Source organism: Polypterus senegalus, chromosome 2 (assembly GCF_016835505.1).
Source record: "Polypterus senegalus isolate Bchr_013 chromosome 2, ASM1683550v1, whole genome shotgun sequence".
Classification (NCBI taxonomy): Eukaryota; Metazoa; Chordata; class Cladistia; order Polypteriformes; family Polypteridae; genus Polypterus; species Polypterus senegalus.
Window position 1 is genome coordinate 183,792,563 of NC_053155.1, and position 23,700 is coordinate 183,816,262.

General features: G+C 40.9%; 1 protein-coding gene across 3 annotated transcripts in view; it reads left to right on the forward strand.

The window, feature by feature from the left end:
- The first annotated feature begins 5,512 nt into the window (after positions 1–5,512).
- epha6 (eph receptor A6) overlaps positions 5,513–23,700 on the forward strand; it is a 371,198-nt gene continuing 353,010 nt past the window's right edge. For all 3 annotated transcript variants that reach the window (XM_039744991.1, XM_039744992.1, XM_039744993.1), the window contains exon 1: positions 5,513–5,768. In XM_039744991.1, the coding sequence (XP_039600925.1) occupies positions 5,648–5,768 (121 nt within the window). In that variant the 5' untranslated portion in view covers positions 5,513–5,647. The remainder of the gene's footprint in view (positions 5,769–23,700) is intronic.

The following is a 23,700-nucleotide window of genomic DNA, read 5'->3' on the forward strand; positions in this document are numbered from 1 at the left end:
GAATAAGAGTAAGGTCCAATGGCCAGGGTGGACAGAAAAAAAAAAACTCCAGACGGCTGGAGAAAAAAATAAAATCTGTAGGGATTCCAGACCATTAGACTGCCCAGTCTCCTCATACACAGAAGTGTGAATTAAGCATAAAGGTTCATTAGAAAGGAACAACAGGATAGTTGAGGCCGTAACATTCTTGGGTAGATAGTGTTGTGACAGGAGTAAGGGTGGCTATTATTTCTAACTCCATGAGGACTTTCACTCTGTCATAGCTCACTCTACCTATAAAGGACACATGATTCTGCAGCAGGGTTCGAATCACAGGGTTTACATGACTTTTATTTCGACAAAGCTATCAGGTGTCTTTTTTGCTAGCATAATTACTTGTGCAGCATTTCACTAGGAAAGGAAAATTGTAACATGTTGGAGTTCACAAACAAGTACCTCACTGAAAAGTGAACAAGGTATTAATTTCTGTGTGTTATATGTAAAATAAAAGTTACAAATGTTTATGTTAAGATATTTAAATTACTTTTTTTATTTGGTAATTTGCCTTTACAGCTTTACAGTGGGTTTATGAAAAGGCAACAGTAATAAACATTCATAGACCATTAGTCTGAGAGTTGCCCATCATTCTGCCTTCTTATAACACTGGTGTTGGAAGTATCAAGACAACTAGGGTGAAAAGTCAAAGAACTCCTAACACCTCAAATCAACCAGCTTCTGATGGCCACACTCAAGAGGGACACTGCAACCTTAAATACTATATAGACCCAGTTAATGACATTTATTTATTATTATTATTATTAATTTTATTACAATCCATACAAAGCAATCATGTTTTTACAGTTAATGACATATACAGGGGAAATAAAACCTACCTCCTCCAGTCACTTGGTCCCAGACCCTGAGATAAAAGAGCTATCAAGAAGATGCCAGTTCAGTTTGCCTCCAGAATCAATAAAAGGAGGATCTTGGCCATGTGCAGGGAGTAATCTTGGTATCACTACAAGACTGAAAAGAAAAAACTTTTCTTTGGGGATTAGTGATTTTAATTTAACCTTGAATGATATTATACATTACCAGTTTGCTACACAATACATTCAGGGAGCCTTTCTTTCTTCTCATGACACAGTCCCAAAACACCACAACAAAATAAAGTACAGTCCTTTAAACTCTTCCTTCTCTCTGTCTCTCAGTTTCTCCTTCCACTTTAACTTCCACTCCCTCTCCCTCTCCCTCTCCCTCACCCTCACCCTCACCCTCATCCTCTCCCTCTCAGGCAAGCTTTGTCCAGCTCCTCCCAACTCTGGCTTCCCAAATGGAGTGAGGCAGCTCCTTTTATTCAGGTCCTGGGAGTGTTCCAGGTGGTTCATCAGCATTACCTGGAATCACTCCTAGGTGTGGTAGAAGTCGTCTATAGGGCTCTGTAGCTCCCTCTGGCGGCCCCTACAGAAATTAACAGGGCTGCGCCACACTGTAGTTCCCAGTGTGCCCTGCAGGAATCTGTGGTGCCACAGCCACTCAGAAGGGCTGCCCTCAAGTGTCCCAGGTGAGGTACTGCCTCATTGATGCTCTATTTGCTGGTCCTTCCATTCCATTGGCATTCCAGCCAGATAACGGCCATGGCTGCTTGTCACAATATAGATAGATAGATAGATAGATAGATAGATAGATAGATAGATAGATAGATAGATAGATAGATAGATAGATAGATAGATAGATAGATAGATAGATAGATAGATAGATAGATAGATCAGACATTTTGGATCTTTGTGTATTTTTCATTTAAAATATGGAAAGGTGACAGGATGTGTTTTCTTCTTGATGGTCACAACTAGGTCAGTGAAGTCTATAGAACAATAATTGCACTTCTCTTCTGTATGGCAAAAGTTGGTACACCTTTGATGTCTTATGTTTTCTATTGCAGGAGCAACATTGGTTCAAGAAGAGAACCAATCCCATATGGGATGTTAATACCCATTTACAAAGTGGATAGATATCTTGTATTGGGATGAAAGAAACACTTGTTTAGCCACGTCTTCACCCAATGTCCCCATTTCTTAGCCCCATCAGGCTAAATGTTGCATAGCAAAAATCAGAACATGTCTTCTATTAGATACAACATGAGGAAAGGTCATGGGAGATTCTGATGCATGCAGCCCAAAAACAGCCAGCAGTTTGTGTCCATAATGGTCAAAAGGGCTATGGTGTTCAGAGCTGAGGAGACCCACTCCAGTGGAAGTCCCAATACCAACAACTAAGCAGTTCTGCATCTGTTTTAAGTCTCTTTTGATGGGGTGCGTGTCTGAGAAGATAATCTGTGACTTATCATGCATGTGCATGTCTGAATGTGTGCACAGGCAGAGATACAGCAGTAATGCTAGTAAAATTTTGTGAAATGCATTAGAAGAAAGTAAAACACCTAAGGCTTAATGTTTCTTTCCATCTGTCGGGGTGGAGTTAGAAATCATAATGAAAAATCAAATGAGATGCTGCTACAGCTAAAGCAAGGCAACAGTGTGCAGTGTGTGTGTGTGGATTTACTCTGCAGATTTGACAGAGCCCTGATTTCCATTGTTAGATTGACTTTGATAATATGGTAATTATATTCAAAATTGGCACATAAACCTAAACCCAAAGGGCTAGGGCCTGCCCTCCGCATTAAGACAGAAACAGTTCAGGTCTTCTAAATGATTCAATACAGAGTCAATAGGAACAATAGGAAGGATGAGTATGCCCAGTGGGAGAGGCTGACAAAAACACAGTATGCTCATGGAAAGCCAGCGGGTGATCTAAGCGGGTACTTACCCACCACTCTCAGCATGTATACCTATTCCATGCAGATTACCTTAGTCCAAGCTAGTAAAATGAATGAGAAGGGCATACTGGACAATTGAACAGGGTACTGAAAAGAAGGGCAGATACCATATAAAAGTGAAAAGTACAATATAGGAAGTAGGCAGTGAGCATCTTTATTATGCAAGATTTATCACATAAGCAGGTCAAAGGAACCAAAATCTTAAGTAATAGCATGCAAATTAAGTGGTTTAGCTAAAAATAACACCGTTGTAAAAGATCTCCTTAAGGGTAGGAACTGCCCTCTGGGCAAAAAAGGAGTTCCAAAATTGCAATCCTCAAAAAGCATGGAGGATGGCATACAGTTAAATGTTGACTCCTTTCCAGCCAAAAGTGCATTCCACGTGTCATATTGTTGGGAGTGATTTCCTTGCAATTCCTAAAAAACATTTGTCTCATTCCACTAGTTAAAAAAGTAGACTATACTAATCAATCAATCAATCAATTTATCAAGCAAACAGAGTGCCCTTGATGCAAAAGCATTGATCTATAAATAACTAGGCTGCCAGTTCAATCACCATATGTGACCTTGATAATGCCTTTTCTTCTGCTAGGGCTGAAAATGGACCGCTGTAAAAAACAAATTGTGCTGTACCAATAAAGCATGGTGTTCGCTTTAGAAGAATATCATGTATAAATGGTCTTCAGTTATAATATAACTAATATAATTGCTCATATGTTATAAGTATAAAATCATCTGCACTGTAGCTATAAGTACCTTCAGATGGAGTTTACTTTGAAAATATGTGAAATTAAGCAAAATTGTTCTAATTTGAATCACACCTACAGATTCACCCCAAGCATGACATGATTAAGACCCTCATTAGCCCCAGGGTGCCAAAGCTCAAAGGTTCCTCATGTCACCTCACTACCTCCACTGAAGATATTCTTACTGGGTACACACATACTCACACTCTATGATCATCACATTTGTCCAAAACGTTATACTGGGTCAACTTTAACTTCTTTTTTTTCATTAGTGTACTACAATGAAATTAATTGATGAGTGCAAAATTACACTTGCAGGAAATCAGCCTTTTTCGGATATTGCAGTTAACGAACATCACATTAAACATTTTTAAAAGCTTATTCTACTTAGTGGCAAAAAGGTGATATGTACAGTAATTGAACATTTTGAATGATTGTCATGTGGACATTTTCTTTTTTGCAGAATTGTAACACTTCAAATGTACAATCTTATAACGAGGGCGGCACAGTGGCACAGTGGTAGCGCTGCTGCCTCGCAGTTAGGAGACCCAGGTTCGCTTCCCGGGTCCTCCCTGCGTGGAGGTTGCATGTTCTCCCCGTGTCTGCGTGGGTTTCCTCTGGGCACTCTGGTTTCCTCCCACAGTCCAAAGACATGCCGGTTAGGTGGATTGGTGATTCTAAATTGTGCTTGGTGTGTGGGTATGTTTGTGTGTGTCCTGCGGTGGGTTGGCACCCTGCCCAGGATTGGTTCCTGCCTTGTGCCCTGTGTTGGCTGGGATTGGCTCCAGCAGACCCCCGTGACCCTGTATTTGGATTCAGCAGGTTAGAAAATGGATGGAATCTTATAACAGTGATCTAGAAAAATTAATTATGCACCACCCATATTAACCTATCAGCTTTTGGTTTAGGTTTGGTTGGATAGGTTTATAATTATGTGGATCAAAGTGCTGAGCAAAGGATAGTTGTGTGCTGGGTAGTTACTGAGACAGCCTGTCATGAAAACCTGGACTTTTCTTTTTCATAAGGCATTTTTTTTCTCACATAAAAAAGGCCCCTTGTGTGCACCCGAGTCACAGAGATCGTATATGCAAACATAACTAAAAGCTACATTTATTTTGTTGGAGTGGGAGGCCACTTCATGATACCTATATTGTCTGTCTGCATATTTAGCAATATTTAATTTAATATTGTTTTTTTTTTCAGTATGCTTCTGCTGAAGTATGTGAATTTCCCCTTGGGATTAATAAAGTATCTATCTATCTATCTATCTATCTATCTATCTATCTATCTATCTATCTATCTATCTATCTATCTATCTATCTATCTATCTATCTATCATCTTTATGATATATAGCATCTTTCCAGGTAAATCCCCCCTCTATTTTGACAGTATTAAATAGCAATAAGACATGAAGCAGCAAAATAAGTTGACTTGTTCAGACAAATGCAGGATCAATGGTACAGAATGAATCCTTAATCTTCTGCTTCGTCTCCTAAAACAGTTGATACGCCGTTTCCGAGAGAGAAGCTGAAGTGGCCGCGATGTGCGAACTGCTGCCTGACTCTCGCGCGCCCTCTTGTGCCCCCCGTGTGCTACAGCGCAGCTCTGCACCTTTGGAGGTTTTGGTACCAATCGGTGAGCATCTTTCTTTTTCGCAGGTTGCCGAGCTGGAATCCTCTGCAGAAGAAGCAATATGAGACCATCTATCTATCTATCTATCTATCTATCTATCTATCTATCTATCTATCTATCTATCTATCTATCTATCTATCTATCTATCATTTCTTAACAGAAAAAGTTACGGGGCTTTAAGCGGATCGTGAACGTGCATAAGCGTGTGCGCGCGCTTCAACCTGCATGCCGTTGATTTTATTTATTTATTTTAAAGAGGGGGTGGGAGAGTAGGAGAGAGTGAGAGAGGGGGAAAGAGAGAGAGAGAGAGAGAGGCGCCGAATGGTAGCGACGCGTCTCCGCCACTCGTTCTCGGGGAGAATCCGGAGCACAGCATCTTCGCTCCGTAGTGGGCACTGCACGGATATAAGAAGCCCCTGAGGAGATTTTAGGGGGGCTCGTCTTTTGCCCCCGTGGATGGCCGCTGGATTACCTGGAAGCTCTGTGGATGTGATCGAGATGGGCTTCAGGGTGCCGCTATGCGCGCTGCTATTGCTCTGTGAAGCGCTGTCCACGGACTCGAGCCGCAGCAACCAGGGTGAGTGCATGGGTGCGCGTGACCGATCTATATAGCGCCAGCCAAATCGGCTGAAGTTGCTAGTTTCTTTTAAGCGCTAGCTCATTACTCTATGTAAGGTTCTTACTACAAAATAAACCAGATGTCACATCTTTAGTTTTATAGCGCCTTTTATAATCATCAATGCCGTTTAAGTGCGTCACAGTGCAATGAATTGGATATCAAACGCTTGCAGAAGGTGTAAATACCTATCAGAAGGTGATCGGAAAAACAGCTTTAACAAAAAATACAAGCACAGGTATAGATCGAATGTTTAGTCATTTAGACAGAATGGCGACTTTACGTCCCGCTGGGAATGTTGAAAGGAGTGCGGTTTTTGGCACGAGTACCACAGATGCATCTGGACTGTACCTGACTTTTTTGTAACAGTATAGAGGCTAACAACAGGCAAAGCTGTAATTACATTTGTGAGATCAGTCGTGCAGGGGCGCGAAAAGTGCACAGAAAGTAAATGCCAGTTCAGGGTTGTAGGAGCCGCAGCCTATCCTGGCAACAACAAACGCGTGGCAGAAGCCAACACTAGACAGGACACAAATATACTGCTCGCTTACTTAGTTGTGACTCTCAAATAAGCTAACCTGCTTCGTGATTTGGGAAGTCATCAGAATGCTAGGTATAATGCGAGACACGGAGAGAGAACGTGTAAACTCAACTCCACGTAATGTGCAGAACGGTAGTAATGACGCTTTTGGATACCGAGTAGGCAAAAAGAGGAATATGAAAATTCCTGCTAATATAAATCAATCTTCAAACTGCAAAGGGTTCACTTAAACTGTGGTTAGCTCACAAACTTTCTTTGCTCACAAAAATTTAGAAGAATTTACAAACAGCATAGATAGCATAATAACATTCACTAAGGAAAAGCCAGAGCAAAGGCAAAACGCTGACACACACACACACACACACACACAAAACATTTAACTCTCCGCTGCTTCATAGTTTAAGATCCTGCTAAAATAATTTGAATTCTCTTCACAGTCAGCGAACACGACTGTCTGCCTTCTCACATTAAAGTCTCACTTCAGATCTCCGAAATTCCCTTAAGAAAAGACAGAGGCCAGCAGCGAGAACTCATTCCACGTCTGTTGGTATTTCCGCACTTTATTTATTTATTTATTTATTTATTTATCTATCTTTTATATCGTTAATTCCTTCAGCTTGTCTTTTAACAATTAAGTGTTCTCCATCCATTCGTTTACAGCCTTTCGATATTAAAGCTTTTGGTTTTCAAGCGATGAAAGCCTAGCCTGGCAGCATCAAGTGAAAGGCATCAACCAGCCCTGGATGAGGTGCCATCCCGTTGCCAGGCACGCTGAGCCAAGACCAAAGCCTTCAGTTAACTTAACATGTATGGGATGTTTATGAAGAACACTCACACTGATAAAAGGAGAACATCCAAAAGCCACACAGGAAGCTGTCAATCAATTTTTATTTTATTTACTACCATTGATATTGTGCACCAATACAAGCTACTTTATAAGGGGAAAACAAAACAAGAATACACTCATGAATGTAAAAATTGAACCGAATAAAACTTACAAAGCATGCCCTTTTGTATATCTCCATTCTTCATGGATATATAAAGCAACAATGAGCCTTCCTGAGCCGTGACTTTAAATAATGCTAATTGGTGAACAATATCTGTGGTTTGATAAACAGCGCTGACAAAACACTAATCAAGATTTTTGTCATATAGTGCCTTTGTGTACTATTGTAAAGCACTAACTTGCACCTTTTTCATAAAGCACTACTGCAAGCGCTGGTACATTTAGTGCTTTTCAAGAGCAGCAAGTGCTCTGCTCATTACTGACAGCTTTGTGTAATAAGATACTGAAGTGCTGTGCGAAAACTGACTGCAAGCAGCCCACCAAGCGCTTTGGCTGTATTTCATGCACCTCTGAAAATGATGAGACATGCAGCAACTGAAGAGCACTGACAGCCTTATGGATGGAAGGGATAACAGTGGTCAGTTTGATTGGTTTATTATTTTACCTTTGGCTGACATCTTTATCCGAGACTGCTTGCAAAATCTTGGATACTTTTGAAGCAATATATACAGTATATATAAAAACATAATTGGAGGGCATGCAGGTTAAGTGGCTTGTTCTTGGGTGTGAACAGCAGGAACAGAACCAGAAACCCTCGAGCTTAAAGTCCACCGTCTCAGCCACTGCACCACACTACCTGCATGGTTATATAACTTGACTTCCAAGCTTTACATCTACCATCCCACATACACATTTCAATTGGACACTGGGGCTACATTCCGCGGTCAACAATTACAGAACAGTATCACTTTAGCTCTCTTATCTGATAAGCACCTCCTTTGTAATGGATGCTTGGACAAGTGTTGCAGATTGACACTGGATTTTGAATGACAGTGTGAAACCTCTGTTCCCACTGAGCTTTCTGCAATATCTGCCTGCACACTAAGCTTCAGTTCCAATGAACCTCGTCTAATTCCTGCACATCATATACTCTAAATGAAAATGTATTTTGTAAAAGGGACTGTAAATGAAAAAAAAAAAAAGTTGCAATACATTAAAATGTTTCTTTGATAAATGGGTCAGACAAGAAGTGCATGATGTGCTTTCTGTTTCTTCAGGCCCTAAGCAGCATCTGATTTATTTCAGTTTGAAGAAAATCAGTGAGAAGAACTAAAAGAACATTTCAAAATGCAGAATTATTCATATGTACTTTCTGATACCTAGCTGAACCCGTTTCCTAGCAGTATGGTGTCAACTAATCCCCTGGGGAGCATTAAGTCTGCTCAATATTGTTTTAGAAAATACCAGGGGAGTAGGAACTGACAAGCTATTTTGTGATGAATGGTTTATCCTCCTCTAAAACTATTTCTAATTATATTTGAAGTAATAATGAAGTACTGTGGGTAGGTAAGCTGGTATGGGTTTTTAAGGGTCTCGCTGCCATGTGGATTAGGTGAAAGTAACTGGCAGGCTTGAGATGTCTGAACAGGTTAGAATGGGCAGTTAACTGGTGGTTACTAAAATGGGCCACTGTGGGTAGAGATGGCATTTTCCACCTGTGCCCATATGGATTTTTCACAAAAAAATGCAGGCATTCTCCTGCACCCCAAAGATGAGGTTAAGTTGATTGCTGGTGCTAATCAGACCTGTGTGTGTGGGTGTGTGCGAGAGTAAAATAATGGTCTAGGCATCTAATTTGGGATTGCTTCAATCCATTCACGACCTTGTAACATAATAAGTGGTCTTGGATAGTTAATAAATGAAATGGTCCTGAGGTGCAGACTAGCACAGCGCCTTACTGATGTAGGTGACTTTGGGTGCCTCATGAACTGCTATGCATGTGAATCTGAAGTACTTCTCCTGCTGTAATGCCCATTTTGGTGCTGCAAAGAGATGTTCTGAAACCCATCTAATTTATCCAACCAATTTATGTATAACTTACTGAGGTGTTGCGTCTCAAACTGCCCAGCTCATACAAAATGTGTCCATTATATCCATCTTATGTATTGCCTACTTTGTTTCCTTTCAGCTGTTATTATACTTCCTATTGACCTGCTGACCACAGGATTTCTGTTGGTCAGTCTGTCTTATGCTCTATTAATTAAGGTGCTGTCCATTTCAGTTTTGTTTAACCCCAGTGGTTTATGCATTGGACTCTGAGTTGCTTTACACCCACTCCAGTTGGCAGACTGCTATTACACTCTTTATTCAGCTGCTGCCTACCTATTTTTTTGCATATCTAACTAGTTACGTGTTGTTCACTAAGGTGATGCCACACAATCTGCCAGGACACAGTCTGTATATGATTTTATTATGGAGGTACTCTTTGTGGTTGTGTTGTCTGCGCATGCATATAGAGGGGTCTGCCACCTTTTGTGCTGTAGCCCACCCAATCTGTAACATTCCAATGTGCTCATTTACTATTCACCTGAAGTGTAGCCCACACAGAGCTGCTGTCCATACAGTTTTTAAATAAGCAATTTTCTTAATAAGTGTCAGAATGGATTATGCTCACTGTGTCACTGCAAGCCTTTATTCAACCCATCAAATTAGCCTGGGCACTGAGTGGTGCAGCCACATTACCCACTACTCATCAAAGTTTAATTGTGTTCAACTTCTGTCTAAGCAATGCCCCCTGTTAGCTAGCCGTATTACACATTTTGGTGCTGCTCCCACTGAGATGCCCAGGTAACTACTTTCAACTCCTATTCTGTCCCCTGAAGTACTATAGCGGTGCCATCCACTGAGGAGTTAAATCGCGAGGTGTGGCCCACCGAGCTTACTTTATGTCAAGGTGTTTCCCATAAAACAACTTTCTCAACTGATGTGCCCTTCTAGGTAACTCTACCCTGCAATTTGCACCCTGCTGAGGAGCTGCCATCTAAAGTGCTGCGTGTCGCTGATTGGGGCGTACGGGCAGCTCGCCATCTGATTGCTTTTAATCACCTGCGATTCCCCGATCACTCTTTGTTTCTAAAACAGGTTTGCCTTTCCAGTGCGAGTGGCGCAGGAATGAGCGCAACACTCATCAATCACGGCACTTAGGAGGCTCTTCTGAAGAACTCTGCCACTTTCTAATTTGCATGTTATGTTTCGGCGGACGGTTCCATAAATTAGACGCTTCATCTGTCTGCCTGACTGCCCAAATGAAAAGAGATCAAATACACGGCAACCTCTTCCATTGTTTTTGGTCTCATTATAAAGAAATATCGCGGCGGGGAGCTGAAAAACGCATTAATTAAAACAGCACAAGTACTTGCCAGCTTGGTGGCAGGAAAAGTACCATATACAGACTTCCGAACCATATGGAGACTTGTCCGAGGCAAAGCAGTAACACAGTTTACCTGTGCATCAGCAATAAATAAATAAATAATAAATAATTATACCCATACAAAAGAAAACATTAATAAAGCGGCCTTATTCAGACATGTAACGAACGCAAACACCAGACTGCAAAATGTGGAAACAAAATCACATTAGGAAATATAAGATTCAGATAGCCAATGAGTATAAACAAATGGGCAGAACTGGATTTGGGAACCCGGGACCGGAGTAACCAGATGTGGAGCAATCTGTGCGGAGAACTGCACGGAGAAGGAGATCTGCGCCATTATGGCATTCACATTGCGTTCAGGTTCATGGAATGATCCGATCTCGTTAAACGCTCGGCCATTGTAACGGACCCAGCATTTATACGTTGTGGTTTTAGAAGCTCTTACGGCGTGGCGTAACCGATCGAAACTGCGTGACCTTCGCTCTCATCCTCTTCCGATACAAGCTGTTTTTAAACTTAAATCATGAGACCCCGTGCGACCTCACCTAGCGGCTTTTGCGTTGTTTCTCCCAGTTGTCTGTACACCAGAGGTGAACAAACTCGCTTCTATACTGATCAGACGATTAGCACGCTGTAATGGCACTTAAACGGTTTTTCAGTATTAGAATGCTTTATGTTTAATTGAATAATAGCCCTTGTTCAGATAGATGAGCCTGTTTTGTCTATTCAGTTTCATTTAACAAGGCGGATATGAACTGTATTTCTCTTCGAGGTGTTCGCATCTTGTGCCTTGAAGTGAGGATTTTGTTTAAAGGTAAGGAGAATCAAGGCAGCCAAATGTCGTCTCACCATATTGTTTTAAATTCTAGAAGATCGATAAAGTGCAATGAGCGCTCAATCCATCTGGTTATAACAACACCCAGCATCATGTGCAGACATCGCCTATTGAAGTATCTTTCTTTGGTAACATTTGCTTGTATGTGCTGGTATGGTCGGAGGCCGTTGTGAAGATGAGGTCGCTGTCAGAAGGCCTTTTAGTCACTTGAGCCGAAGCACAGGTTGTGACTGTTACTTTTCACGCTCAGGGTTGCGTGTGATCATGACAGCCCAATGGAGACAATGCCAGTTACACAGACACCCAGTATGGGCACAAAAGTGGAACTCCATACTGAGCACCACTGCCAGGCTTCAGGTGCATGCCACCTTGTACATCTTGCTTCCCTTTACTCTGAAATCAGCACTGGTCAACCTGGAAAGATGATTGGCCTCTTATGCCACTGTACAACTTCACCTGTAAGTCTTTGTATTCAGGTAACAATTTTAGTTATATTTCCTATCTTTGCTCTCAGTACTATGTGCCACCTCTCAGTTTCAGAATCATCAGACTTTAAATAAAAAATGTAGAATGCCAAATGTCTTTTGTTCTTGCAACCCCTGCAGATTTTGTTTTTTTTTTCTCTCAATCTCATCCTTGGAGTTTTATAATAAAAAAAAAACAATCTGTGCTCCCAAGTCACGTGATCAAAGTGTCAGAATCATCATTGGAGACTTGAAAACAAATCTATAAATAAGAACTGCACTTTATCTGTTACTTGTAAATCTATGTTATGTAATTGTGTGCTGATTTAATCTTTTTTTTTTTTTTTTACTATTTTAGGTATGCAATTTATTAGTTCATTTTCTTATCTGTTTTTAATTTGTTTTTCATTTCTTGAAAGTTTTTTCTTTGATTGCTTGTAAAGCATTTTGAGCTGCACCTTTTGGAGGAAAATCTACTATAGAAATATAATCTTGCTATTGAATATGAGGTGTATGTGAAGATGGGTGCCTGTGATTGTGCCTTATGATGCAGTGTGTGTAATACAGTGTGTTAATTGGGGTGTTCCATTAGTGCCCCACATATTGGCTAAACACTGAATTTCAGTTTGGTACAGTGGAATATACAATTAGCGCTATCATTTTTGCCATGAAAATTCTGGGGTTCAAGCAGTCCTTGGATAGAGATGCTATTAAAATGGCAAAGCCATCCTGAAAAGTTTGCAGAGGATATGTCAAACAGACAGACAGAGAAGGGGAGAGAGTGAGAGAGTCAAACATTTAAAGAGAAAGACCATAGGAGATCCACATCTCTGCTTAAATCTTTTGCCTTTTGTACATGGTTGCCAACAACCAGTACAGTAGCTGGGATCAGGACACAGAGTTGGGGGGAAAGTGAGTACAGATGGTGTTATCTATGAGTCCAAGTAAGCCATTTGAGGCAGAGCTGGCAGCATGAATATGAAGGCAAAGGACAATGTAGAGAAATGATCATTGGAGCCATATGGTAGGAGGGAGGCAGAGGAGGGAGACGACCTCCAGTAAAATTCACATGAGGTGCTGTGCTCCTCAATGTAATAGGATACCAGCTCCAGTGATGCTAAAATGTCAGACAGATAACGTATGAAAAGTCACACAAAATGAAGATTTTTCATCATATGGTCTTACAGCGCAATCAGCAAGAGACAGTATTAAAAGACATCTCAACATCAACATTAAAAACGCAATGCTAAAAACAGAAACATAATTGAATATGCAGAAATTTCCAGTTTTTGTTCGATGGGTAAAGTGCAAAATTTTGCTGAGCAAAAATAATTGAGATGATTCATAAGGATGACGACCACTCTAAAATAGCAATACTGTATGTAAAAGAATATGTACACCTTAAATGATATCTCAATGGGTCGCTTAAAATGGCTCTAACCTTCAAGTCCAAAGGTGGATCTGAAATGTTCTGGCTACACATATACAAAATCATGCAGAGAACACTGCAGGGCTGAAGCGCTTACTTAAGCAGCCCATGTAAAAGCGCCAGACACAAAGAAAATTCCACCTACTCTCAAAAAAATATTTGTCTAGGTAAGAGTTTCATTGAGCACATCATGGAAAATAAAAAATGATCATGATGACTAAATTGAGTTTTCTATAAACATTTTAAGTATACTTTAAATATAATTTCTGCATAACAGCACCATCTGCTGGATGGTGAGTAGGGTGAAAGATTCCACTCATGATTTTCTATTAGGATAAGAGTATCTTAAATTCACTAATAATAAACTAAACTCATGCCACCTCACATTTCTGACCAGCAACATACAGAAGGACCACAATCTATGACATTTATACACTTCCATGTGGTAAAGCAGAAGCTACCAACTCACTTGCCATAATGGTGCTGATGCTCACTTTAGCAGCATCAGTTTCATAATTTGGGCCACCTTCATTGCTTTGTTTTATGTTTTTAAAAATAAACACAAAAAAAAATTTAAAGCACAAAAACTTTGTTTTCTGTTCTTCAGTTAGGTTAACTGAAATATTATTAATGCCACCTTGACTCAAGCCAGTACTGCTGCTCTAGTTAGTATAAAGAGAACAGATGTCAGACACAGGACATTTTGAAGGTAAGGTAGGTGGAGGTGAAATACCCCAACAATGTACTTGGGAATTTGGCCTGTTTTGTTACAAACCCAGAAAGGGGGCACTGAGTAATTTATAACACGCTTTTAAAATGTATTTTCCCTCATACAATGTCGATTTTGTTGCTTTCAGGGGATTCTAAAGGTTTAACTTGGGGTGCCAGGACCTGGAGACCCTCCCTATATTTTGTATTTTGTGTTTATGATTAGTTTCTTCCTTTTAAAATGAAGCAAATTCAGTAAATGTACGGATGAATGGATAATGAAACAGATAACATGAAGTACCATATCAGTGAGTGGTGCAGTACACACATGTCACTGTTCATTTAGAAACCATTATTATACAATGTCTGGATTTTTATCTTTTTTATTTTGAGCATTGTAAGTTTGGTATTGGGTGGTCTCTGATGTGGTTTAAACCAAAACTCTGTGAAGGGAAATTCAAAAAAATAGAAATGCTTTCAAATGTAGTGAAGAATATGTCAGTTTTATTGTCACTTTTTGTCATGTGTCCACCCATCTATCCATTTTCAAGCCTTCTTGGTGCTCTTCAGGGTCACAACAATGGGCATATGATCAAAAACAAACCTGGCCAGGATGGCAGCTCAATATTTGGTACATAAATACGATGCCAATTCAGAGATACCAGTTAACATAACCAGTATGTCTACTGAATTTTAGAGGACACTCAAAGAGTAAAGATCAGAAATTCAAAACAAGGACATTGGAGCTGTGTGGTAGCAGCACAATCTGTCATGCCAGCATACTACCATATATTGTTTGCTTCTTTTCTGCCATGTAATTTGCAAAGATACATCCATACATTTTTTTCATGTGATTCAGTCATGAGGCAATACAAATATACCAGTTATTTGACTCAAAAAGATCTAGTGTTCAGTGTAACCTGTGGAATTTTAAATCTGCTTGTTCTTGAGTAGAGCAACCTGAAATATGGTGTTCTCATTAACAGCAGTTCAAGCTTTGGTCTTGTGAACTTTCCAAGGTGTGAAATATTGCAGCATCTGTTCCAAAATTGGATCTGCTCACTTTCTGGTGTAGTCTTGCTTATCTGTCTATATCATTTTGCCCGTACATAATTAAGGGAAGGGTGAATAAGCAGCTACTGTGCATTTGCGTTATGCCAGAAAAACAACCAGTTCCATGGTTGCTTTTCTCCACTCTTTCTTTCTTTGTTTCTTTGTTTCTTTCTTTCTTCATCATGGCTTATATTTTTTCTGGACATATTGACAAATATTTTATGTGACACAATGACAAAGTGGTTATTACTGGCCTCATAACTCAAGGAGACTGGACTGGATTTGTGCCCTGGTCACCGTCTATGTTATTACTTTCCATGTTTGCACAGAATTTTTTAAGCTCTTTTAGTTTCCACCTGCAACTCAGAAACTTTCTGGCTATATGTATTGGTGACTTTAAAATGTTCTGTTATCAGTAAATTTGGGTGTTTGCATCAGTGGGTCCCATCCAATGTTATCTTCTGTCTTGTGTCTTAGTCTCTACCAGCTTTCTGTAACCCTATGATATAAATGTAGATTCCCAATTCTGTGCAGACCTATGAGACAGCTTTCCAGGAATTGCACAGTATAAAAATATAGTCTATCCATCCATTTTCTGCTGCTTCTCTAGGTCCAGGTCACAGGAGCAGCAGTCTGAACAAAGAAGCCCAGATGTCTCTTTTCCTTGCCACTTCCTCCCACTCCTTTGGGTGGATACTAAGCTGTTTCCAGGCCAGCTGTGAGGTATAATCTTTTCCAATGTGTTCTGGGACTATCCTGAAGTGTCAGCCAGACTGTACATGCTCAAACCACCTCCCCTGGGAGGCATTCAGGAGGCATCCTAATCAGATGCCCGAACCACCTCAGCAGACTCCTATTGATGTGGAGAAGAAGCAGATCCACTTTGAGCTCCTCCTGAATGTCTGCACTCCTCACCCTACCTCACCCTTAGATGGAGATTCAATTCTGCTGCATGTAAACTTGTGACCATAGGTGAGAGCAGGAACGTAGATTGATTAGTAAATCCTTTCCCTTTCGTCAGCTCTCTCTGAAATGAAAGTGTTGTTATTAATATCATCATATATATCATACATATCATAAAATATAAGGATAACGATATACATTATGTCAACTAATATCGTAACACTAGGCTGTGCATGTAGGCATCTTTAATTCTGCAGGCACCATTCCATTCCATTCCACTATCACACTGATCTACAGCATAACAGCACCAGTCCATATTTTAGATATAATTACACATGTGGTCAGAGGTTTGACATTTGAGGTGGAGCTGGTTCTTGGGCAGATAAACCATAAAAAATAATTGCTTTTTTTCAAGGCACAACCATACTGTTACATCTTTACATCATAATCCTAAATTAAGAATCATAAATTGTTTATAATTTAAAGTTACAATAAACTCAATCTCACTTATATTATTATGTTCAACATTTTTAAAATTATTAACAAGTTGTCAAGTACCATTAACAATATTTAAATGACAGAGAATGTTGAGTTGTTTGTCTGCTTATTGTAATTGTGCCAAGATAAGTAGTTTCTTACTCCTTAAACAAGTTAGAAAATGTGTTTATGACATAAAATTCAGTTGTGTTTTGCAATTAAGTTAACTGTTTTGACGGTTGGAACATTTATAGTTTTTACTTATTTAATTAAAGAGACTTTTTTGTTGATTACATTTCTGTCATGGTGATACGTTTAACATGTGGTAGAGGTTTGCTCAGACCACGCAGCATTGCCTGTACGGGCAGCACAAAATGTGAACTGGTTGACACAAGTATGCAACTCTGCAGCCTTTTCATTAGCTCAGACAGACAGGAATGAAAATCTAAAAGAAACTACGGTATATAAAATATCCAAGGTGAAGTGATCACTTTCAAGCTAAATATAAAACTGTAAACTACAGTTCAAGTAAATACTACAAAATGCAGCCACCAGTCCTTATGCATCACAATTTATTTGAAAAATTCCAGTCTGGTTTCCACACTGGTCATAGTACAGAAATGGCACTAATGCGTGTTGTAAACAACATTCTGATATCCTCTGATGAAGGAAATTCCTCCGTATTTATGTTGTTAGACTTAAGCACAGCGTTTGACACCATTCACCATTCTATTTTGCTACACAGGATGGAAAATTACATTGGACTCACATGCACTGTCCTTGCTTGGTTTAGTTCTTATTTATCAAATCAATTCCAGTGTGTACAAAAATATGCTGACAGTACTCCATCATTATACACAGAAGTGAGATTTGGTGACCCGCATGTCCCACAAGGCTCAGTACTGGGACCTTTACTGTTTTCACTTTACATGCTTCCACTGGAATCTATCATTAGAAAATATAATGTTAATCTTCACTTATACGCAGATGACACCCAGTTATACCTTTATCACCATTAGTTTTATTGAATCAGCCCGCAATCTAGGAGTTATCTTTGACTCTAGCATGTCATTTAAAGCACACATTATAAAATTGTCCAAATCGTGTTTCTCCCATCTTAAACATTTTAGGAAATTAAGGTGTTTTCTAAATATACAGGATACTGAGAAATTAATTCATGCATTTATTTCTAGTAGAATTGACTACTGCAATGCAGTGTTCACTAGATGTTCAAATTGTTCTTTATACAACTTTCAGTTAATTCAAAGTGCTGCTCCAAGAATATTAACATACAAAGTCAATTCAACATTCAATGACCAAGGTCTGGCTTACTTATCTGAACTTATCATTACTTACAAGCCAGAACACACATTAAGATCTCAAGATGTCGGTCTGCTTATGATTCCAAGGATTAATAAAATAACAGTGGAAGGGCAGTGAGTTTGTGGAATGGTCTGTCTGCTACTATTAGTGGTGCCCCTCACTGAAGGCTCACAGATTTAGTATACCCCGAGCTGAGCTGCTGATTAGCTGTGCATACTGCATCTCTGTTGTTAGTCATTAGTACTAAAACATAAGTAATATGATATCTATAATTTGTAACTAATACTCACCTACTCGTTTATCTTCTCAGTACTCATATATGGCACTTGGTGCCACTGCTCTACTGCCAAGTTATTTGCCTGCCTGTTGAAAAGTCATCTCTGATAAAGGAGCACTTGAATCACTGGGTAGAAGGGCCCTTTCATCAGATTAGCCGGCCCAACACTGACTCAGTTGTGTAATGGCCATTAGGGGGAGGCAGCTTGCTGGCTGAGGTCTTCAGGACTCTGAACAAATCTGAATCCTCCTAAGTGACATAAACTAGATAGATAGATAGATAGATAGATAGATAGATAGATAGATAGATAGATAGATAGATAGATAGATAGATAGATAGATAGATAGATACTTTATTGATCCCCAAGGTGAAATTCAGCAGCAGTCCAGCAGCAGCATACTGATAAAAACAATATTAATTAAAGAGTGATAAAAATGCAGTGCACGTTAAAAAATGCAAGGTGGAGAGTGCAAGGCATGTATAACAGACAATAATCTTGTGTAGCGCTAATATTCTCCCCACCCAAAAGGGTGGAATTGAAGAGTCGCATAGTGTGGGGGAGGAATGATCTCCTCAGACTGTCAGTGGAGCAGGACAGTGACAGCAGTCTGTCGCTGAAGCTGCTCCACTGTCTGGAGATGATACTGTTCAGTGGTTGCAGTGGATTCTTCATGATTGACAGGAGTTTGCTCAGCACCACAAATGTCAAACTGTCCAGGTCCATGCCTACAATACAGCCTGCCTTCCTCGCCAGTTTGTCCAGGCATGCAGCGTCCCTCTTCTTTATGCTGCCTCCCCAACACACCACTGCTTAGAAGAGGGCGCTCACCACAACCGCCTGATAGGACATCTGGTGCATCTTAATGCAGATGTTGAAGGATGCCAGCCTTCTAAGGAAGTATAGTTGGCTCTGTCCTCTCTTGCATAGAGCATCAGTATTGGCAGTCCAGTCCAGTTTATCTTCCAGCTGCACTCCCAGGTATTTATAGGTCTGTACCCTCTGCACACAGTCACCTCTAATAATCACAGGGTCTGTGAGGGGCCTGGTCCTCCTAAAGTCCACCACCAGCTCCTTGGTTTTGCTGATGTTCAGATGTAGGTGGTCTGAGTTGCACCATTTAACAAAGTCTTTGATTAGGTTCCTATACTCCTCCTCCTACCCACTCATGATGCAGCCCACGATAGCAGTGCCATCAGTGAGCTTTTGCATGTGACAGGACTCCGAGTTGTATTGGAAGTCCGATGTATATAGGCTGAACAGGACCAGAGAAAGCACAGTCCCCTGTGGCGCTCCTGTGCTGCTGACCACAATGTCAGACCTGCAGTTCCTGAGATGCACATACTGAGGTCTGTCTGTAAGATAGTTCACGATCCATGCCACCAGCTATGAATCTACTCCCATCTTTGTCAACTTCTTCCTAAGGAGCAGATTTGGATGGTGTTGAAGGTGCTAGGGAAGTCCAGAAACATAATTCTTACTGCACCACTGCATTTGTCCAAGTGGGAGAGGGATCATGTAGATGATGGCATCCTCCGCTCCCACCTTTTCCTGGTATGCGAACTGCAGAGGGTTGAGGGCATGGCAGACCTGTGGCCTCAGGTGGTGAAGCAGCAGGCGCTCCATGGTCTTCATCACATGTGGTGTCAGGGTAACAGGCCTGAAGTCATTCAACTCACCAGGACATGATACATTTTGGACTGGGGTGATGCAAGATGTTTTCCAAAGCCTTGGGACTCTCCCCTGTTCTAGGCTCAGGTTGAAGATGCACTGTAGAGAATTCCCCAGCTCCAACACACAGGCCTTCAACAGTTGTGGCGATACTCCATCTGGACCTACTGCTATGCTGGCATGAAGTCTCCTCAGCTCTCTGCTTACCTGGGTTGCTGTAATTGTGGGTGGGGGGAAACTCTCTCCTATGCTGGTATCAGCAGAAGGATGGGTGGAGAATGCAGTACTCTGAGGTGAGAGTGAGAGTGGGTTAGGGTAGTCAAACCTGCTTAAAAAGTTGTTCATCAGGTTTGCTTTCTCCCTGTCTCTCTCAATGGAGAAACCCCACTTCGAGCTGCAGCAGTGACTCGGAGTTCCTTCTGCACACATTTGAGCTCATGCTGATCACGCCTTTAAAAGCCCTTTATTCTGGTTCAAAAGGCCCTTGATGTCACTTGCAATCCATTGCTTGTTGTTAGCATAGCAGCGTACTGTTCTTACTGGAACTACAATGTCCATACAGAAGTTGATGTAATCAGTAGTGCAGTCAACAACCTCCTCAATGTTCTCACTATGTGACCCTTGCAGGATATCCCAGTCTGTAGTTCCAAAGCAGTCTCTCAGATCCTGCTCTGCCTCAGGAGATCTATTCTTCCTTTGTAGCTTGTACTATTGCTATTATATTGTATTCATGAGGTGCAATGACAGATTGAGCATCTAGATCTGTGAAGATGATTGCTTGTGTTCTGTTTTATGTATTGTATTGTATTGACCCCATTTTTGACACCCATTGCATGCCCATCCTATCTGGAAAAAGGCTCTATCTCTGAATTGCCTTTCTGAAGATTATTTCCATTTTTCTACCTAAAAGGATTTTTTGGGAAGTTTTTCTTATTTTCTTAGGCAATGAAGGGTAGGGGGCTGTCAAAAACAGAGCCTGTTAATGCCCATTGTAGCACTCCTTGTATTATTTTGGGGAATACAAAAAATAAATTTCTTTTAATTTATAACTAAATTTGTTGTTGAAGTCATAAAGGATATTTCTCTGTTTGATTTAAGGTCAGGAGAGGTTCAAGAGTGTATTGCTTAGGGTAGTATGGATCGCACCTTCCCCCTAAACTCAACCTTGCATTTTTCCTTTTTCAACTTCCACCATTTGATCCTTGGCTCTCCCCTCACTCTCTTCCTCTTCTTGATCTCCAACGTCATCCGACGGGACCATCATCCTATGCTGCTTAATAACACTTTCCCCTGCTACCACTTTGCAGTCTTTAATCCCCTCCAGATTGACTCTTCTGCACAGGATGTAATCCACATGTGTGCATCTTCCTCCACTCTTGTACATAACCCTATGTTCCCCCCTCTTCTTAAAATGCATATTCACCACAGCCATGTCCACCCTTTTGGCAAAATCCACTATCATCTGACCTTCTTCATTCCTCTCCCTGACACCATACCTGCTCATCAACTCCTCGTCTCCTGTGTTCCCTTCACCAACATGTCCATTGAAATCTGCTCCAATCACAACTTTCTGTCCCTTAGATACATTGTTCATCACTACATCCAACTCACTCCAAAAATCTTTTTTTCCATTGCACACCCAACACATGGGGCATATGCACTAACAACATTCATCTTCACACTTCCAATTTCCAGCTTCATAATCATTACTCTGTATGACATTCTTTTCACCTCCAAAACACTCTTGACATACTGTTCCTTCAGGATAACCCCTACTCCATTTCTCCTCCCATCCACACCGTGATAGAACAATTTGAATCCACCTCCAATCCACCTGGCCTTACTCCCTTTCCATTTAGTCTCTTGCACGCACAATATATCAACCTTCCTTCTCTCCATCATATCTGCTCTCTCCCCTTACCAGTCATACTGCCAACATTCAAAGTTCCTACCCTCAGTTCCACTCTCTTTACATTCCTCCTCTCCTCCTGCTTCCGGACACGTCTCCCCTGTGGCTGGGTTTGTGTAGTAAGGTTAAATAACATTGACTCGGTAAATTTGTCATCACTTTATAATGAGTTGAGTAGGACAAACAGGAAGTTAGCTGGGCAGATCATGCAGACTCAGATGAGGAGAAGTAATGTTCTGAGAGTCGACTGGATAAAGTATATGAACTTTGTCATGAAGGTTATGGCAACCTTACCTCCGCTCAATTTTTAATATGAGCAAAGTAAAGATTTGTTTGGGAGGTGCTGGCAGGCTAAAAAAGAAGCAACTGTGGATCTGGCAAAAGATGTGGTCATGGATGTAGGAAGAGTTTAGTGAAACCATTGAGAATGATTTTGAAATTTTTCTCAAAAACATTTCAATAAAATATTATGGAATATTATCAAACCACTTACACCTGAACACCAGCAAAACCAAGGAACTGGTGGTGGATTTTAGGAGGCCAAGGCCCCTCATGGACCCCGTGATCACCAGAAGAGACTGTGTGCAGAGTGTACAGACCTATAAATACCTGGGAGTGCAGCTGGATGATAAATTGGACTGGACTGCCAATACTGATGCTCTGTGTAAGAAAGGTCAGAGCCGACTATACTTCCTTAGAAGGTTGGCGTCCTTCAACATCTGCAATAAGATGCTACAGATGTTCTACCAGACGGTTGTGGCGAGTGCCCTCTTCTACGTGGTGGTGTGCTGGGTAGGCAGCATAAAGAAGAGGGACGTCTCATGACTGGACAAACTGGTGAGGAAGGCAGGCTCTATTGTAGGCACAGGGCTGGATAAGTTGACATCCGTGGCAGAGCGACGGGCACTGAGCAGGTTCCTGTCAATCATGGAGAATCCACTGCATCCACTGAACAGTGTCACCTCCAGGCAGAGGAGCAGCTTCAGCGACAGACTGCTGTCACTGTCCTACTCCACTGACAGACTGAGGAGATCGTTCCTCCCCCACACTATGCGACTCTTCAATTCCACCCAGGGGGGTAAATGTTAACATTATTCAAAGTTATTGTCTGTTTTTACCTGCATTTTTATTACTCTTTAATTTAATATTGTTTTTTGTATCAGTATGCTGCTGGATTATATGAATTTCCCCTTGGGATTAATAAAGTATCTATCTATCTATCTATCTATCTATCTATCTATCTATCTGTCTACAGTGCATCCAGAAAGTATTCACAGCGCATCACTTTTTCCACATTTTGTTATGTTACAGCCTTATTCCAAAATGGATTAAATTCATTTTTTTCCTCAGAATTCTACACGCAACACCCCATAATGACAACGTGAAAAAAAGTTTACTTGAGGTTTTTGCAAATTTATTAAAAATAAACAAACTGAGAAATCACATGTACATAAGTATTCACAGCCTTTGCTCATTACTTTGTCGATGCACCTTTGGCAGCAATTACAGCCTCAAGTCTTTTTGAATATGATGCCACAAGCTTGGCACACCTATCTTTGGCCAGTTTCGCCCATTCCTCTTTGCAGCACCTCTCAAGCTCCATCAGGTTGGATGGGAAGCGTTGGTGCACAACCATTTTAAGATCTCTCCAGAGATGTTCAATCGGATTCAAGTTGCCCTGAAGCCACTCCTATGATATCTTGGCTGTGTGCTTAGGGTCATTGTCCTGCAGAAAGATGAACCGTCGCCCCAGTCAAGGTCAAGAGTGCTCGGGAGCAGGTTTTCATCCAGGATGTCTCTGTACATTGCTGCAGTCATCTTTCCCTTTGTCCTGACTAGTCTCCCAGTTCCTGCCGCTGAAAAACATCCCCACAGCATGGTGCTGCCACCACCATGCTTCACTGTAGGGATGGTATTGGCCTGGTGATGAGCGGTGCCTGGTTTCCTCCAAACGTGACGCCTGGCATTCACACCAAAGAGTTCAATCTTTGTCTCATCAGACTAGAGAATTTTGTTTCTCATGGTCTGAGAGTCCTTTAGGTGCCTTTTGGCAAACTCCTGGCAGGCTGCCATCTGGCTTTTACT